This window comes from Phoxinus phoxinus (genome assembly GCF_949152265.1).
Source record: "Phoxinus phoxinus genome assembly, chromosome: 20".
In the NCBI taxonomy this organism is placed as follows: domain Eukaryota; kingdom Metazoa; phylum Chordata; class Actinopteri; order Cypriniformes; family Leuciscidae; genus Phoxinus; species Phoxinus phoxinus.
This window is the reverse complement of record NC_136895.1, coordinates 21,863,077-21,882,835: the sequence shown is the minus strand read 5'-3', so window position 1 is coordinate 21,882,835 and position 19,759 is coordinate 21,863,077. Positions and strand designations below refer to the sequence as shown.

At 39.8% G+C, this 19,759-nt stretch overlaps 1 protein-coding gene across 7 annotated transcripts; it reads left to right on the top strand.

Moving 5' to 3' along the window:
* The first annotated feature begins 1,082 nt into the window (after window positions 1-1,082).
* Window positions 1,083-7,800, top strand: LOC306988430 (uncharacterized protein). 7 transcript variants are annotated; one of them, XM_079593428.1, is made up of 7 exons: window positions 1,139-1,321; window positions 1,552-1,881; window positions 2,464-2,591; window positions 2,688-2,793; window positions 3,288-3,413; window positions 3,509-3,570; window positions 5,918-7,800. In XM_079593428.1, exons 1-7 carry the CDS (start codon window positions 1,273-1,275, stop codon window positions 5,966-5,968), a joined length of 852 nt encoding a protein of 283 aa, XP_079449554.1. In that variant the 5' UTR covers window positions 1,139-1,272; the 3' UTR covers window positions 5,969-7,800. The 7 variants fall into 7 exon arrangements, 5 of the variants coding, with proteins under 5 accessions (XP_079449558.1, XP_079449555.1, XP_079449554.1 ...); XM_079593432.1 differs by having other exon boundaries at window positions 1,083-1,321; window positions 2,464-2,793; XR_013795398.1 differs by having other exon boundaries at window positions 1,099-1,321; window positions 2,464-2,804; window positions 5,918-6,683.
* Window positions 7,801-19,759: the final 11,959 nt, after the last annotated feature.

Genomic DNA, 19,759 nt, shown 5'->3' with positions numbered 1-19,759 from the left:
GATATCCTGGTTCAGAATAGCACACTTTCCTCTTATTTTGACCTTCTATATTTCCTTTTTATATCATAACTGTACATTATGATGATATCTATATTAGAATGGAAATATGGGCAGGATTATTTTAAAGATATTCAGCATTAATCATAAACGAATGTTAATTTTGATGAACATGATAACACTTTGTGTTTGTATTGCTCAACAGGAAATAGTGGCCTACCAGAACCCAATGTGTCAAAACATCTCTAGAAGTGTGAACAGGCCAATAAATAAATGTCATTCTTTCCCCCCAGAATTAATATCTACATAGTTTCATGCAAATAAACTCAACATTGATGCAATATATATATAAAATTATCAATATATTTTGTTATATTTTTATACGTTTTTGATGTTGAAATCAAGTTTTTGATGTTGTTTTAACTATGTTTTTTGAATATGCCTTAAGACAAACCATGTGTAAATTCATGTCTTCATCTTCTTCTTCTTCTTTTGAATAAGTTTCTGGTTCAAGCATAATTAAAACCAATATTTCCACTTGCCATTGTGTAGCGTTTAGTTGACCCAGTGGGTCAGGTAGTCAAAAATAAGCAAGGAAAGGACTCTGATTAGTACGAGTTAGGCTACATTTGAGCTATTTTAAGACATGAAGAAAATATTTTATTTAGCCTACAGGAAACAACTTTAAATATGTAATTTTGATTATCAAAGATGAATTTTAAGGGATCAAATTGATCATATGGGGACTTTAATTAAACAAGCGCATATTCGACAATACGGTGCAACTCGAGAAATTGCACACCTTCTAAACAAAAGCCAATCGCCAATTTGCTGCCGTTAGAAAGAATTTCCATAGAAACAGTCGCTGACCGCACATTAGCTTGTCCAGCCTGATACGCTTTTTCTGCATTAAAAAACATTTAATGGAACTGTTCATGTCAGATTTTGACTAGATTTCTAGATTCTAGTAGATACTGTATTGTAGTGACAAATTTAATTTTATGGTGAAATAAAATAGTTATAAAATAAGAACAAATAACTGTTTCACCAATAAATCAAATACCGGTAATAATCTCTATAAGCGCCCAGACAGGCAATGAGTCATACGTCATCTCGTCTTCCTCTGTGAGCACGAGCAGCAGACAGACAGTAACAGACACATTCAGAGAAACACGAAGTTTTGTAGAGTGCTTGTTTATCCGTTTGAAAACACGTTTTCAACAGCGCAATGACGACTTTATTTATCAGAAATCGTTCGGACATCTTTTGAGGAATATGATTTTAAACACTGCTTTCATCTGTCTATGCATTCTGACCACAAATGGTAAGTCGGATTTAAACGCATGCAAATAGCCTACATTTCTACTTTCCAAATGCGTTGTCATTCAACTTTTTTGGAGGTTTAATTTCAGGTAGAAACACCCATTTTAACTTTTCAACGTAGCCTAATGTAAAACAAAATAGGCTACGTTCCTTCCTACTTTTTTTATTTGTTTGTTTGTTTGTTTGTTATGACAATTGTTTAAAGAATTCATTTGTTTGAATGTGTTTCAGGAGTGTTTGGTGATGCAGAAGAAGTGAAGTCAGTGTCAGTGACTGAGGGAGATTCTGTCTCTCTAAACACTGATGTTCAAGTACAGAAAGATGATCATATTCTGTGGACGTTTGGACCTCAAAACACTCGAATAGCTGAAATCTTTAGAAGAGACCAAATAAACATTATATTTGTCAGTAATGATGGAAGTTTCAGAGACAGACTCCAGATGGACAATCAAACTGGATCTCTGACCATCAGAAACATCATATCTGAACACACTGGACTTTATGAACTGACCATCATCAGAAGTAGAAAAACACTGAAGAGATTCAATGTTACTGTGTATGGTGAGTAAACTGTATGAATCGTATCACAAATTATTTCTGATATGATAAATGATAATTAAAATTCCCAAAATTGCAGCCAAAATTACCTACAAATTGTTGAAATAATTAATAAGATATAAACTATTTTAGTTTAGATGCAGGCATTTCTCTTTTTTAAGCCTTGCATTCTTGGTTTCTTTTACATTAGCCTTGCAAGAAAACATCTGGATCAAGGTTTTTTTTGTTATTGATTTTTGATAATAATTCTTTATTAAGTTTTTTTTTTTTTGTTGTTGTTCTTGAGCCACCCAACACTGCTGTCGTTCAAGTGAAAGGCCAGAACACATTAAAAGTTTTCTGTTTTCGGGGAAAACGGTGTTGTGTAAGCGGCCCTAAGTTAATAACTAATGATCTTTACAATGGAAGTGAATCAATCAAAACTAACTCTAGCTGGATAATAACTTTATCCTAGCTGCTGTAAAGCCTAAACAATCTCTGTTACTATTATCCATGTTAAGCTGCTTTGAAACTATCTATACTGTTAAAAGCACTTTATAAATGAAGGTGACTTGACTTGACTTCATGTTCTTTCATGTTTTCCAGCTCCTCTACCCATTCTTGTCATTTCCGTTAACTCTTTAAACTGTTCATCATCATCATCAAGATCATCATCATCATCATCATCAAGATCATCAGAGTCCAGATGTTCACTGGTGTGTTCAGTGTTGAATGTGAGTGATGTGACTCTCTCCTGGTACAAAGGAATCAGTGTATTGTCCAGCATCAGTGTGTGTGATCTCAGCATCAGTCTCTCTCTACCTCTGGAGGTGGAATATCAGGATAAAAACACATACAGATGTGTGATCAACAATCCCATCAGCAACCAGACCACACATCTGGACAACATCAGTGAACGCTGTCACACATGTGAAGGTATGTCAACGGTGAGATTACAGTCTTCTGAACTGTTGATTGGAATATTTTGTAGTTTCATCTTTGTGAGTTATAACCTCAACACAATATCAGTATATCTGAGTATGGGTTACATATTAGGTTTTACATTACTTTAAACACCTGAGGCCAGTTGCATAAACATATTATGTTAACTCCGTGTCTCTAGGATGAGCCACTAGCAGTTAGTCAACGGGCAGTCAATCTTACTTTTTGGTATCAAATTAGGCCAATCTATGTTTTTATGTAACATACTTACATAAGTTGTGAACAATCTTAAAGAGTCTTAACAGTTCATGCAACCGGCCCTGGTGTTAAAAACTCTCTGAACAAAGGCTGGTCGGCATCAAGAGTTTCTCTAGTTATGTAATATATATATATTATCTCCCTGATCTGCTGGTATCTCAGGTTTGAAGTCAGACTTGCAGGAGTAATATATACTACACTACACAATGTTTTCTGTTTGTTCATTACAGAACAGAGTCACCGTTCGTATTTGATATCAGTGGTAGTTGGTGTATTGTTATCGCTGGCCATAATTGCAGTTTCTGGAGGGATTGTGATCTGGTACATCAAGAACCGTAAATCAGCAACACCAAGTTGTAAGTATTACTCCAGTTGAATGAGTCTTTTGTGTTTCACCATTTCAGGTTCATGTATCATTTTTATAGTTAAAATGTGATTATTGTTAAAACAGTTGAAACTGAAGAAATACATTATGCTACAACAACATTCTGTGCACGTCATTTACAGAATACGGTAAGAGACAGTGTTGCTGTGTGCGTTGTGTCTCGCTGTCTGTAAAGCTCCGCACCGGTGCATTGATCGATCATTCATGATCATTCACAAATCAAATCTCAGTGCCTGTCTGTGCTTGCTTGTTTCTTATCACAGCCTAAGCAAATATTCTGCTCTATGTTAAGATGAATAATAGATGATTTTAGATTTAATGCTAGTGATTCATATAAAAACGTCATCTGTATTATACGCATCCGGACACCCCTTTATTAACAGGGTTTGGCTATTTCAACAGGTGCGCAAATCTCCACAAATCCTACAGGAACAACATAGATTAAAATGACAAATTGTTCAAAAGCAACAGACCGAAAAGACGCCAGTTTGTCAGTTAACAGTTAAGAAACTTGTTCTACATGTGATTAAATGAGTCCAAAAAAGAAAGAAAAACAGCCAAATATAAAATAATCATGCAGTTTGTCAATAGGTTTTGGCATTGTTGTAAATTTTCCTGTAAATTAAAAACACCTGCTGTTCGCACTTGCCAAACAAAGACACAGAATGGCGGCAATTTTTTTTTTCTTTTGCTGTTTATATTTACTTGCAAATAGATGTTTAGTGAAGATCTGAAAGGACACAATTATTGTAATCACTATTATCTAACAGAAATATAATATTATAAAGCTTCATAGATATTGATATCATATTATACGTACCTTACAATGATGCTGTTTTACTCCCTTTGATTGAACATCAAGAGAGACTTTATTGCTGTTGTCTTTTGCTGCTTTACTGTCATGTCTAAAATCTTGTGATTTGTGAGTTTCTTTGAATGTTCGTAGTGTGCATAAACTTGCATGATCACATGTCTGTGTGTGCAGATCATGTCACGTATGTTCCAGATTGACTAGATGCATGAAAACATAGTTAATTTTTCATAGACATCTTAGTTGTAAGATGTTCTGCTACCATTTTTTCTTTCTCATTCTCATTCAGGGATTTGGATTCTGATTTTATACGAAACACAATTCGCCTTTGGCTAAGCCACGCCCTAGAATGTAGATTGACCAATCACAGCGCAGCCACGAACGAGCTCCCACAGAGGCTCCGACACTTTTTCACGGCGCTCCATTGACTTCAACGCAGGCGGCTCATATTTTTGGTCTCGGCAGGTTATTACGTCGTCGTTTTATAAAAAATATGGTTAAACGTTGTGCCTGGGGCATTTGTAACACAGATACGCGTTTCCCAGAGAGGTTGGAGGGGGTGTCCGTTTTTCCCCCTTCCCAAAACCGAAGTTAAATACTGACAAGTGTCGTCTTTGGATTAAACTGTATGGACGTCCTCTCAGTCAGCGAAACCCCTCAAGATCAACAAGCTCACCTTTGCTCTAAGACACATTTACCTTTTAACCTTACTGTGTGTGAAGTTACACTAGTTAGACAGTTTTATGCTGGTTTAGATTTATGATTTCGGTTCTCTACCCTAATTGTTGATACGCTAGCACACGCTGCTAATAAATACAACTTTATACTCGCGTAGTCCGTTTGCTTTGTAAATAATAACGATTATAGAAGTGAATAGAGACCTACCCAGCTTTGTATGAACAGTGTTTCTCCTGATATTGTTAGTCACAGCCTCCGTCTCGATTAGGATATTCGGTGGTTCATTTTTTGACTGTGACCGTTATGCTTTTCCCTCTATTTGGATGCCTTGTTGCTGCTTGCGTTTCACCGGTATGTCTTGAATAAAGCCTTCAAACGCACACTGCAGACACTTTTGCCTACTTCTATCGGACACTTTATTTGCTGCTTTATAAAAGTTTGATAAAATTCCAGCAGGAAGAGCCGTCACAGCATAAGCCATGTTGATACCAAACCAGAGCCCAGATGAAGTTGTCGGAGGTAGCAACAGTAACTAAGGGGGGCGGGGCTTAGCCAAAGGTGAATTGTTAGGCACGATGTCACTTTCAGAACTTCCTCTCAGTATAAAAGGACCATTCATTCACACTGAGCCACAAAAACTTGTTCTGAAGTCTTGTTCTGAACTTCTGCATTTGTGTCACACAAAAGAATGCATTGAAGTAGATTTACACACTAATCAAAAGTTGCTCTGGATAAGATTACAGGAACGGATGAACATCATCTTTGGTTTTATAGAGCGGACGTCACTGTTCTTGAAAGAGAAATTTCAGGCAAAATTACAGTTTGGGTTCAGAACATCTTACTTTCAACTTTATTAATCATGATAGACCAATGTTTCTGATGGATTTCTTGTAATTTGTTATTCTCTGAAATATTAACCTCTTTTTTCCAGTTTTGCATCTGTTCATCAACACTGTTCCTGATTTTACTTTTGTGTTTTCTTACAGAAACTCAATGAAGATGATGAAATAGTGTACTCAAGTGTTAAGATGAGCTAAAGAGCTAAATTACTTTTAATATTTTGTCAACAAGAATTCAGTCTCATTTCAGTATAGAGCAGTGATTCTCAACTAGTGGCTCACGACTCAAATATTGTTCAGAGGGAAGCAATGCTGCATGCAAATATAAAAATACTTCTAACTTTACTGTAATCATAAATACTGTTAGTGCAACAGTTTGGAAGAAAACCCATGGGCACATTGGTTTGGAAAATGGATGAATTTAGAAACTAAAACGGTTTCATATTCAGCCAATTTAATGTTAATAATTAATATGCTGCTCACTGTAGTACTATAACTTAAGTAGCTTATTAGTATTAGTAGGTAGAAGTATTTCTAGGGAGTACTACTTTCACTTTAGTATTATTAACAATTTCTAATGTAAAATCTGGGTCTGGTAATTCAAATAGTTGAGATTTACTGAAGCAGAATGTAAAAATTTTATTATTTTTTTAGTTATTTATTTGCACACTGCCATTTCATTGTGTTATTGTCAGTTATGACCTGTAAAAAAAGTGGATTGAATAACAGCTTCATAATCCCACAAGAACACCCGACGAAGCGTAAAAACCTGTCTAGACCTGAAATGATACTTGAGCTTGTGCTACAGCTGCCTTAAAAACAACTGTCATTGTTTGTGTATTTGACCATATTTCAGCATTATTTCATGAACGTTGTACTGAATGGAATGCAACAGAATAAACTATTTCACTTCACTTTATGAAGCTTTTATTTATTAAATCACTTTTCTTATACTATTTTCTCAAACCTAAAACAATCTAGTCCCTGAAAGCTTTTAACATAAGAAACCCTAAATTAGCCTACACAAAGAAAATATTAATCGAGTTCTTCCATCCAGTTAACGCTGACACTGTTTTTCATGTTTAATACGGTAAAGCTGCTGGTTTAGCCCTCGGTGCTCTTCGTGTGTCGGTCAAAAATGACACTTTTTTTTCTCTTTTTTTTCAAAGAAATTAATACTATATTTTAGTTTGATAATGTTTTGTTATTTTCCTGTACTGGCGTATGCCTGTGACGTAAATGCATCCGCGACGAGAGCCACCGTGAGCAGATCGGTGCCTTCACTGTCTAGTAGGGAGAACCGGGGCGAAAGTAACGCGGGACGAAAGTAACAAAGTTAATAGAGTTTTTCAGTATAAAACTAAATTGGGTTTAAATGTCAAGAGTTCCTGTCGGGACGAAAGTAACACTTGTTACTTTTGTCCCGCTACAGTGAAAACAAGTGTTTATTTTGTCCCTCTGCTAATGTGGTGACTTTCTGTGTGTTGCAGCATTCATAAAAACATGTTTATGTCATATTATACCAACAGAATATGGCAGATATTTATGAGAGGGCGTTTAAAGCTTAAGTCACATTTAAATCAGCTGATTTCTGTGTCACTATTTATTTTCACTCAATCTGTTTCCATTTACCCTAGTCACATTTAGGTTTTAGCCATACCCTTATAGCTTTTCCACCTCCACCTATGCATTTGCAGGGTTTCCATCCAAATGTTTTTATGCACATTTTAAATGTATGCATAAAAACAGCTGGATGGAAACAGGAATATTGTTATGTTTTGAATTTATATTATGCTAATTTAATAAAATTTTCATATTTTTCATGTTGAAAAAAACATTTTATAAAATGGATTGACATTGCCAATACAAAAATATTCTAAACAATTCAAGTTTGTAATGTTTTGTTACTTTTGAAACATTTGATGAAACTGTTAATTTACATTTTCATTTTAAAAATTAATTTTTTTGCAAAGATAAAGGCCCAAATATGTTTGCAATTACATGTTAACAAGGTCATACTCAAGTATATTTAGGCTAAAAAAAAAAAAAAAACAAGAGTAACACAAAAAATCTACCTTGTATATGTTGTTTAACCCACCTGTGTGTTACTTTCGTCCCAACTGAGCATGAGCAGTCTTAAGTTCAAAGTGAAATTATACTGAAGTCATTCAACATTTTTACAAAATAACACCTGGTATTGATAGACCACAGTTGTGAGTGACTGACCACAGCAAAAATATATCTCTGTCTAAACCATCATCTTTTAAAATGAGGTTTTTCTGAAAAATGGTACTTTCGCCCCTGCTCTCCCCTAGACTTTTGCGTTTTTACCCTTAGGGGAACGCGACGGTGGAGCGTTTTTAAGATTTCCACTCTGGAGGGTGGTTTCACTTTTTTGCGCTTTTAAGCCCCAAAAACGCCGTCGCCATCTAAACGAAGGCATATCTGATCAAATATTTTTACGTTTTCACCTGCGAGCGTTCTCGTGTAAACAGGGCCTTAGTTAGGCTACTGAAGATTTCCTGCATGATAGGACATGTTTCTACAGGTTTGGCTCTTCTCCAAGGCGGGAACCCTGAAATGTTTTCCTTCCCCATTCTATATCACTGCAGCCCATGTGGATGGAGCGTGAAGTCCAGCTCCCCCTAAATATGAGAATAATAGGTGTTGTAGGAGTGGTGTGCCAACCAGACGCTAACCCTCCCCAAAACTTCCTCCACCTATTACATCCAGAGAGGTGGAGCTGGACGTCATTTGGCTCTGCACTGAGCACCACGTGTCCAAATGGGTTCTATAAAAAGGTCCATACCCAACCACACCTTTAAACTGAACCCCACTAACTTGAGGCACAGGCTCCTCTCACTTGGGTGTCTCTGGGCTTCAGCGATACATGTATTCTTGGCATTCTCTGCTTTTCATGCTGGGGAACTGTACAGAATAATTTTTGTGTTTTAATTGAATAAAATTATGGTTTACATATTTTTTTACCGTGTTATTTTGCTCTAGTTTAGAGTAGAATCACTATTTCACAGAGATGCATTGTTGTAGCCACAGAACAAATGAGTTACACACCTTACTTACCAGTGAATGTCATAGCAAAACCAATCCATCATTCAGAACAATAAAAACACCCAGCATAATAGTGATGGCAGAAAAGGAGTTGATTGAAAAAAGAAATGCTTCGGATTTCGAAGAGCCCCAAACACTGTACAGTAGCGACACCTGTTGGTCAAAATTGTAAATGCAACGAGAACACAGCCATACCAGAGCCACTGGCAAGCCTGCAACTTTTACTAAAATAAAATCCTTTTTTTTTTACATGGCTATCAATGGAGGAGAGCCAATACTTTCGTTGGGAACTATATGTAGATTTGTCCTTGATAAAATGCTATTTTTAAGAAAAGGCAGAGTAGAGAATGTCACAACAGGACTCACCGGCATTACCACCAGCAAATGTGTAATATTATTTAATAGTAGGCGTTGTGTAATATTGAGTGATATTGTATATTGTCTAAATAAAATAAACAATATTGATGTTGGCTTTCAAGTTTTCCCAATTATAATAAAACTTGAATGACTGTGACTGCAATGCACTATGCGAAAAGAGAAAACAAATAATTTAATTATATATATATATATATAGTCTTTATTTACAACATATATAAAATAATTATGTGTGATCTCTGTGGCTTCCAGGTTTCAACAAATAATTTTAATGATATATGATTGATGTGTATACCTAATAATGATAACACTTTTTAAATGAATTAAGGTAAACAAAATATAAAGCTTGTAATAAATGTATTCTTTTCTATGGTTTCCAAGTTTCTACAATTAAATAATACAAATTTTAGTGACTTGTATCAGTGCAATGTATACCCAATAAATCTGTCTTAAATAAAGATCCAAATCGAATCTTAAATGTGGTTGTAACAAGGTTAGATATTATGGCAAGGAGGAGGCGGGAACCGGCGAACAATCAACAATTTTAATACAAAAACAAATACAGAAACGAAAGTAAAGAAGGGAAGTAAAGTCCCTCACGGTCGACTGACGCCACACATAATAAAACAAAATATCAAATAGAATCCAGGCCTGGCCTTTCTCAATCTTCACTGTCGTCGCTCCTCCTTTTATGCTTCCGCTCCTCCGTGAGAGATACGAGACCGGTGCGTCGTGCAGGTGTCATTCATTAGTTGTCTAATCACGCCACCGGCCTCGCGCCGTCCTCTCACGGCCCTCGGCCTCGTCCTGCTCGCCACAGTGGTTTTATGCGCACTGTAGTAACCAGTAATCTGCAGTTAAAGCTACACTGTGTAGGAATTACTCCCATCTAGCGGTGAAATTGTATATGACTAAATATTACTTTCTAGCCCCTCCCATTCCGAGGGCGGTTTAACTCCTACGGTGGCCGTATTATTTCAAATCTGCCGGCAGTCGCGAGTAATCTCCCCCACGCATTCGTCACGGTGCCACTGAGTGTAAAAACGCGAAAGGCGAAGCTTGAATTTCCAGGGATGTCCCTCTTTGGCTAATGTATTTTCAAGATGGAGACGCAACATGGCTTCCGCCATTCGAGCAGCACACCCGCATGTATTATAAATGGCAGATTCTACACCTGCGACCTGCGGCCGTATGTCTTGGACACTCGGGTAAAGAGAGGGGCGGAGCTGTCAACTGATCACCACCTGGTGGTGAGTTGGATCCGATGGCGGAAGAGGAAGCTGGACAGACTCGGCAGACCCAAGCGTACTGTAAGGGTCTGCTGGGAACGTTTGGCCGAGTCTCCTGTCAGAGAGATCTTCAACTCCCACCTCCGGCGGAGCTTCGACCGGATCCCGAGGGAGGCTGGAGATATTGAGTCCGAGTGGACCATGTTCTCCACCTCCATTGTCGAAGCGGCCACTCGGAGCTGTGGCCGTAAGGTCTCCGGTGCCTGTCGAGGCGGCAATCCCCGAACCCGGTGGTGGACACCGGAAGTAAGGGATGCCGTCAAGCTGAAGAAGGAGTCCTATCGGGCCTGGTTGGCTTGTGGGACTCCTGAGGCAGCTGACGGGTACCGGCAGGCCAAGCGAACTGCAGCCCGGGTGGTTGTGGAGGCAAAAACTCGGGCCTGGGAGGAGTTCGGAGAGGCCATGGAAAATGACTATCGGCTGGCCTCGAAGAGATTCTGGCAAACCGTCCGGCGACTCAGGAGAGGGAAGCAGTGCCCCACCAACGCTGTTTACAGTGGAGGTGGGCAGCTGTTGACCTCAACTGGGGATGTCGTCGGACGGTGGAAGGAATACTTCGAGGATCTCCTCAATCCCGCCGTCACGTCTTCCATTGAGGAAGCAGAGGCTGAGGGCTCGGAGGTTGACTCGTCCATCTCCCAAGCTGAAGTCACCGAGGTAGTCAAGAAACTCCTCGGTGGCAAGGCGCCGGGGGTGGATGAGATCCGCCCTGAGTACCTCAAGTCTCTGGATGTTGCGGGGCTGTCTTGGCTGACACGCCTCTGCAGCATCGCGTGGCGGTCGGGGACAGTACCTCTGGGATGGCAGACTGGGGTGGTGGTCCCTCTTTTTAAGAAGGGGGACCGGAGAGTGTGTTCCAACTACAGGGGGATCACACTTCTCAGCCTCCCCGGGAAAGTCTATGCTAGGGTACTGGAGAGGAGATTACGGCCGATAGTAGAACCTCGGATTCAGGAGGAACAGTGCGGTTTTCGTCCCGGCCGTGGAACACTGGACCAGCTCTATACCCTCTACAGGGTGCTGGAGGGTTCATGGGAGTTTGCCCAACCAATCCACATGTGTTTTGTGGATTTGGAGAAGGCATTCGACTGTGTCCCTCGAGGCGGCCTGTGGAGGGTGCTCCGGGAGTATGGGGTCCGGGGTCCTTTGCTAAGGGCTGTCCGGTCCCTATACGACCGGAGCAGGAGCTTGGTTCGCATTGCCGGCAGTAAGTCAGACTTCTTCCCGGTGCATGTTGGACTTCGGCAGGGCTGCCCTTTGTCGCCGGTTCTGTTCATAATATTTATGGACAGAATTTCTAGGCGCAGCCAGGGGCCGGAGGGTGTCAGGTTCGGGGACCACACGATTTCGTCTCTGCTCTTTGCGGATGATGTTGTCGTGTTGGCCCCTACAGACCAGGACCTTCAGCATGCACTGGGACGGTTTGCAGCCGAGTGTGAAGCGGCTGGGATGAGAATCAGCACCTCCAAATCCAAGGCCATGGTCCTCAGTCGGAAAAGGGTGGCTTGCTCACTTCAGGTTGGTGGAGAGTTCCTGCCTCAAGTGGAGGAGTTCAAGTATCTTGGGGTCTTGTTCACGAGTGAGGGAAGGATGGAACGGGAGATTGACAGACGGATCGGTGCAGCTTCCGCAGTAATGCGGTCGATGTACCGGTCTGTCGTGGTGAAGAAAGAGCTGAGCCGCAAGGCGAAGCTCTCGATTTACCGGTCAATCTACGTTCCTACTCTCACCTATGGTCATGAGCTTTGGGTCATGACCGAAAGGACAAGATCCCGGATACAGGCGGCCGAAATGAGCTTTCTCCGCAGGGTGGCTGGGCGATCCCTTAGAGATAGGGTGAGGAGCTCGGTCACTCGGGAGGAGCTCAGAGTAGAGCCGCTGCTCCTCCACATCGAGAGGGGTCAGCTGAGGTGGCTTGGGCATCTGTTCCGGATGCCTCCTGGACGCCTTCCCGGGAAGGTGTTCCGGGCACGTCCCACCGGGAGGAGACCCCGGGGAAGACCTAGGACACACTGGAGAGACTATGTCTCTCGGCTGGCCTGGGAACGCCTCGGTGTCCCCCCGGAAGAGCTAGAGGAAGTGGCTAGGGAAAGGGAAGTCTGGGCATCTCTGCTTAGACTGCTGCCCCCGCGACCCGGCCCCGGATAAGCGGAAGAAGATGGATGGATGGATGGAGATTCTACACCTACGAGAATACTTGATTAGTTGGCAGAAGTAATTATACATTAATGAGCACATTATTTTGAAAGAACAAAGTGTTTTTTGCTAAGAGTCAACTTAAAAAATTAGTGTAGCTTTAACAAGCAATTCGCGTGACAATATTACAGCTCGGCGAAGCACATTCTATTGAATCACTGCATAAAAGATAATACTGATTAACAAATGCTGATTAAACATGGAGTAAAACGATATGATAAGAAGGCAAAGGGAAGGCTATTGGAGTATAAAAATCCACTCCCGTTCGCTATTATAAAATGTTTAAATATAAATTGAACTAAATACAAAAATCATAATAAAGCATGATTTGGTATTATATCATGAAATCAATATTTATACAAGAACGTCTTGAAGATTAACTGTTCACTGTAATAACTTTGAATGTGTCATTGTCCTGTCACTTGTTGTGGCTGGTTTGGGCAGATTTATAGAAGAGATAGATTGGATTTCTTAGTTTTATTGTTAGGTGAGGACAGTGTCACATTTGAATGTGAAAGATCCGAAGATGAATTCAGACATGATTTAATTATTTCAAACATTTGTTTTTTATGACTGTGTAAAGACGATATATGACTGAAACTCTTCCCACACGGAGGGCAGTGATACGGTTTCTCTCTGGTGTGGATCCTCTCGTGTGATTTCAGATATAATGGACATGCATCTCTTGTCGCAGTGTGAACACTTGAAAGGTTTTTCTTCACTGTGAGTTCTCTGGTGCAGTTTCAGTTCAGCATCTCTAACAAAAGTCTTTCCACAATTAAAGCACATATGATTCTTCACACCGTTGTGTCTTTTCTGGTGTAACTTTAGAGTACTCATCTGACTACTAGAAAACTATTTCCACACAAAGAACATGTGTAAGGCTTCTTTTGTTCGGACACTTTTCTAACTAGCATGCATCTCGCGCTGATCACCGGTGATCGGTTCTGCGCAGATTTTGCTCATCTCAAACAAGCCTTCTGTCGCACAGTCGAGAAATTACCGTATAGGCAGGCGGAGAAGCTCGCAGGCAATCGGGGGGACGTGAAGGCATAAAGTCTGATAGGCCGTGTGTCCACCAAAGCGTTTTTTCACGCGGCTGGCTTTATTTTTCAATTGTTTTCAATGGGAACGCCGCGTTTTAGAACGCCAGGAGCGTAACGAGGTGCTGAGCGAGTATTTAACGCATAATGTTCAACTTTGGGTAAAACGCAGCGCTCATCACTATCACTTTTTAGCCAACCGTCCAATGACAGTGGAGGAGGGGCGGGACTAATACCACACGGACCAACGGATATTCTGTATCATAGCAACGATGCGTCTCAACTGAAAAAAAAAAATGGCGCTGCCAAAACGCTCTCAAGCGCCTGCAGCTCGGCGTTTTCAGCAGAGCACCTTTGGTGGACACACGGCCATAAAGTCAAGGGAGAAGCCATAGAGACTCATAAAGTTCATTGGACCGCTAAGTCTCTGCGAGATTCAGAAGGGAATAGGTTTGTTTGAGATGAGCCTTGCCTTGCCTTGCCTCGCCTGAAATGTATGCGAGAGTAGGCGGCTGAAGTGAGGGGAGGAGTGAAAAAAGAGCAGGCAAGCCGGACAGTTCTCTCTTCTCGCAGTGGATCTGACACCTGTGAGATCAAAGATGGATATATCGCGGGATTCACGCTCGGCGCAACTGCAGAATCCGACACGTGCGCCTTGCGATCGCAAGTTTTTTTGACATACGTCAGCATGACATCAGAGCCAGGCGGACCGCACTCGGACACTTTTCTAACCGGCATGCATCTCGCGCTGATCACCGGTGATTATAGACAGTATATAAGATGGACACAGCGACCCCATAGATTTCAATGGAGAAAAGTGAAGCCCATTTGAAGCACTCACTTCCTGATCGCCAGGCGTACTGCGCAGGCTCAAACTGAGCTTGGTGACGTGAGCAACGTGTCTGACAGCTGTCAGTCTTCTAGTAGCTGTGCCGAGAGAAATCTGAACCATTCCCTTCCGAATCTCGCTGAGACGGAGAGCGTGAGTATTAGCTGTCCATGAGCTAGCAGCGGGAGACACTTTATCACTCTCTGTGGGCTTCTCCCTTGACTTTATGCCTCCACGTCCTCCCGATTGCTTGGGAGCTTCTCCGCCGGTCTGGTTATGTGGTTATGACGCAATTGTTAGCCTATTTTTACAAAACCGGCTTCTATGGGGCCATAACGTAAGGTACAAGGTAATGGAGCCTTTTATACATTGTCGGGTTTCTTTAGAAATAAATAATAGACAAATGGAGTCTTTGGACGCCTCAGATGTAAAGTTATTCGCTGTCAAAGTGCCGCCAAAATGAATGGGAGTCAAAGGGATGCTAACAGCAGGTGAAGTTCTGCTACAATGGCGGCTCCCGGGGAACTTCAGTTTCCGGCAGATGGATTACCCCCTTGCCGGTGAACGGTTCTGCGCAGATTTTGCTCATCTCAAACAAGCCTAATGATTCAGATTTCTCTCAGCACAGCTACTAGAAGACTGACAGCTTTCAGACAAGTTGCTCATGCACGTCACAAACGTTGTCAAGCTCAGTTTGAGGCTGCGCACTACGCCTGGCGATCAGGAAGCGAGTGCTTCTATTTGACTTCACTTTTCTCCGTTGAAACCTGTGTTGAAACCTGTGAAACGCTGTGTCCAGTTTATATACAGTCTATGGTGAAAACCCTCTACACTTTTTTTTATGGTCTATTTTTTTTTCAATATCATGTACAAACAATATTGCAACAAAAATATATAATTACAATATGAAGAGAGGAACAGTTGCAAAAGTGTATTACAGAAAAGAAAAAGAGGCAAGGCACATCTCAAACAAGCCTGGCCTATTATGTGAGGAGTACTGATTTACTCCAGCAGGTGGCAGTAATGTGTTGTATAAGATGAAGTGCATTTGCTAAGGAAGAGAGTTGGCGCGACTTCCTGTTGGACTGAGTTTACGCGGGAGCAGGAGGGTGACGCAGCAGCGTCCCACGTAAAGAGTGAATGAGCGGCTAAATATTGCTGAAGAGGAAGGTTTTTCTTTTTTCTTTGTTGCAATAAGTTTATTTAGTTTGTTTTGTTTGCGGGTTCATGGCATAATCTGATTTGTGACTGGATCAGAATGGCAAACTATAGTGGATGTTCAGAGGATGAAGATATGCAGATGGGTTGGGAAAAGAGTACGAGTAGGAAAGGAGGAGGGAAAAAGGAGTATAGGAATAGTCAGATGATAAATAAAAGCGCATTGGAAGAGGATGAAGAAAGTCGAGAAGTAAGGAAAAAGATTATGATGGAAGAGTTTAAGATCATTCTTAAATTTAAAGTGGGGAATGAAATTACACAGTTAGCCCGATCACTCTGACAACTGGATTGAAGAAAGCAATTGGGGAAATAGAAATGGCGAAGGTGTTGCGTGATGGGAGTCTATTGGTGAAATGCAAAAATGCTGAGCAGAAAAATAAAGCTATGAAACTGCAATCAGTATGTAAAAAAGAAATAGTGGAGAAAAAGAATAATCGGTGAGAAGAGAGGATCTAGGGGAGTGATAACAGGAATTCCCATAGAAGAGAATCTAGAAGAACTAAGGAAAGTGATTAAATGTAACAATAAAGTGTTGCAACTGTGGAGGGAACCACACAGCAGCATATGGGGGATGTGAAGTCCGGAAAAAGGCAGCAGAGGTTCAAAAAGTAAAATCAAATCAGAAAGTAACATACGCAGAGGCTGTGAAAATATGTAATAATGAAAGAGGAAAAGAAGATATTAGTACAATTAAAGAAGCGGGGTCAGAGAAGAAAAATACAGGAATATCAATGGATAGGATAGTGCTTTTTGTAGCATATGTCATCAACTGCTCAGAACAACCAAAAACAAAAACAGAGAAGATTAAAATCATAGTTGTGGCAGCAGCTAAATTCCTAAACATGAAAGATTTGTCGTGGGAAAAGATACATGCTGACCTTAACCATGAAGAAGGGAACGCAGATACAGCTTCTCAAAGCATAACTCAATGTTGGTAATTCAATGGAATGCTAGAAGTTTGTTAGCAAATGGATTTGAGTTTAAGGGATATGTTGATAAAGTAGGAAAGAAACCGGATATCATATGCATTCAGGAAACATGGCTCAAACCTAATCTGGATTTCATTATTAAAGGATATAATACCATACGTGAAGATAGAAGAAATGGAATTGGAGGAGGGTGTGCAATATTTATTAAAGAGGGTATACTATATAGGAGGTTAAAAACATTACAAGAATTAGAGGTAATAGTTATTGAAATATGGAACAAGAAAGAAAAGATTAAAGTGATTAACTTCTATAACCCATGTCAAAAACTAGAGAGAGTACAACTAGAATCAATACTGGAGGAGTGGAGAGGAAAAATTATTTGGTGCGGGGATTTTAATGCACACAGTAAGGTGTGGGGTGAAAAAGAAGATTGGAATGGAGAAATTTTAGAAGAGATAATGGATGAAAAGGAATTAGTATGTCTGAATGATGGATCTGGCACAAGGATAAATTTAAGTAAGGGTACAGAAACCGCAATAGATCTTACGTTAGTGTCCCAGTCTTTGGTAGGGATAAGTAGTTGGGAAGTAAATAAAGAGAGCACTATAGGGAGTGATCATTATCCTATATTTACAGAAATTGGAATAGAAAGGGACATGCAAAAGAAAGAGAAAGTAAGTAGGTGGAAATTTGAGGAAGCAGATTGGAACAAGTTTAGAATATTGTCCAAAGAAAAATTAAAGGAGGTTAGTATAAATCAGGGAATTGAAGATCTGAATGAAGAATTAAGTAGTATTATTTTAGGTGCAGCAAAAGAGTCGATACCAAAAAGAGGAGGCAGTAATAGAAAGAAAATAGTTCCGTGGTGGACGCAAGAATGCACAAAGGTAATTAAAGAGAGAAATAAGGCATTTAAAATCCTGAAAAGAACACATAACTTTCCGAATTTAATTGGATATAAGAGGAAGCAGGCTGTAGTAAGGAAGACAATAAAGAGAGTTAAGAAAAACTTTTGGGGGAAGTATTGTGAATCTCTTGGAAGAAGTACGTCATTAGGTACAGTATGGGGTATGATTAAGAGAATGTCAGGAAATAAAAGAGAGTATGGTTATCCTATAATGAAAGATGGAGAGAAAGTAATAATAGAGAGCAAAGGTAAAGCAGAGTTGCTGGAAAGGACATTGTTAAAATACATAGTAATGGTAATTTGAGTAATGAGGAAAAGATACAGAGGGAGAAAACAATAAGAGATAATGTTGAAGTAATGCAGGATGATGGGGACAATGGAAGTACCATAAATGCGATGTTTACAATGGGTGAATTGAATAATGCCTTAAGAAAATCGAGAAAAACAACACCAGGGAATGATCAAATAAGTTATTGTATGATAAAAAAAATTAAATGATGAGAGTAAAGAAATGTTATTAAAGTTATATAATAAGGTTTGGGAAGTGGGATGTTTGCCAAAACAGAGGAAAGAATCAATTATTGTCCCTATATGTAAACCAGGTAAGGATCCGAGTTTGGCAGAAAGTTACAGACTGATTGCTTTAACTTCACATATAGGGAAAATTATGGAAAAAAATGATAAATGAAAGATTAAAGTATTATTTGGAGACAAAAGAACTAATAAAGGAATACCAGAGTGGGTTTAGAAAGGGACGAAGCACAATAGATCCGGCTATATGTTTAGAGAGTGAAATTAGAAAAGCTCAAATTAATAAAGAAAGTATAGTATCTGTATTTTTTGATGTTGAGAAGGCGTACGATATGTTGTGGAAGCAAGGACTAATGATTAAGATTTTTCAAATGGGAATAAGAGGTAGAATGTATAGTTGGATCAAAAACGTTTTAACGGATAGGTGGATCGCAATAAGAATAGGGAAAGAATTGAGTACAAAATATTTAGTGGAAAATGGAACTCCTCAAGGGAGTATAGTTAGTCCAGTTTTGTTTTCAGTTATGATAAATGAAGTGTTTAGTAGAGTTGATAGATCTATAAGTGTTTCTTTATTTGCAGATGATGGTGTAATGTGGAAAAACGGAAGAAATATAAAATATATAGTGAGGAAGATGCAAGAGGCAATTGGGAAAGTAGAGTGTTGGGGAATGGAATGGGGTTTTAGGTTTTCAGTGGCAAAGACCAAAGTAGTCTGTTTTTCACAAAGTAAAAATCAAGAACAGATTCAACTTAAAACTTTATGACAAAAATTTAGAGATAGTGGAATGTTTTAAATATCTCGGGATATGGTTTGACAAAAAACTTAACTGGAAGATACATATTGAGAATGTTTTTGAAAAATTTAAAAGAATACTAAATTTAGTAAGATGTCTGATAGGTAGAGAGTGGGGAGCAAGTAGGACCTCATTGAAAACAGTATATATTGGATTAGTTAGGGCAGTTATTGATTATGGATGTACAGTTTACCAGTCTGCTTCGAGAACATTATTAAAAAAGTTGGATGTTATTCAAAGTCAGGCGTTGAGACTCTGTTGTGGTGCTTTTAAAACAACCCCAGTAGCAGCATTACAAGTGGAAATGGATGAGATGCCATTGGATATTAGAAGAAATCAGATAGCATTAACGTACTGGGCTAATTTAAAAGGGCATAAGGAAAGACACCCGACTCAGAAGGTGCTACAACCTTGTCAAGAAAAGGAAAGGCGACAGAGTAAGAGCTTTGGTTGGATAATAAGCGATGCTGTAAATGAGATAGGGATAGGAAATATTATGGTAAGCCCCACTGTGCCATTATCCAATGTTCCACCTTGGCTATTAGGGGAATTAGAGGTAGATTTGCACCTTTTAGAGTGGAAAAAAGAGAATAGTATTGACAGGAGTCAGGTTAGCAGATACCTAGAGGAGAATTATTCTGTTTACTAAGATATATACAGATGCATCAAAAACAGATGATAATAGAGTAGGAGCTGCGTTCATTATACCAGAAATTAATGTTATGTTAAATAAGAGAGTAAATGATAAATTGTCAGTGTTTACAGGAGAAATGTTGGCCATTCTCTTGAGTGGGTAGAACATAGTA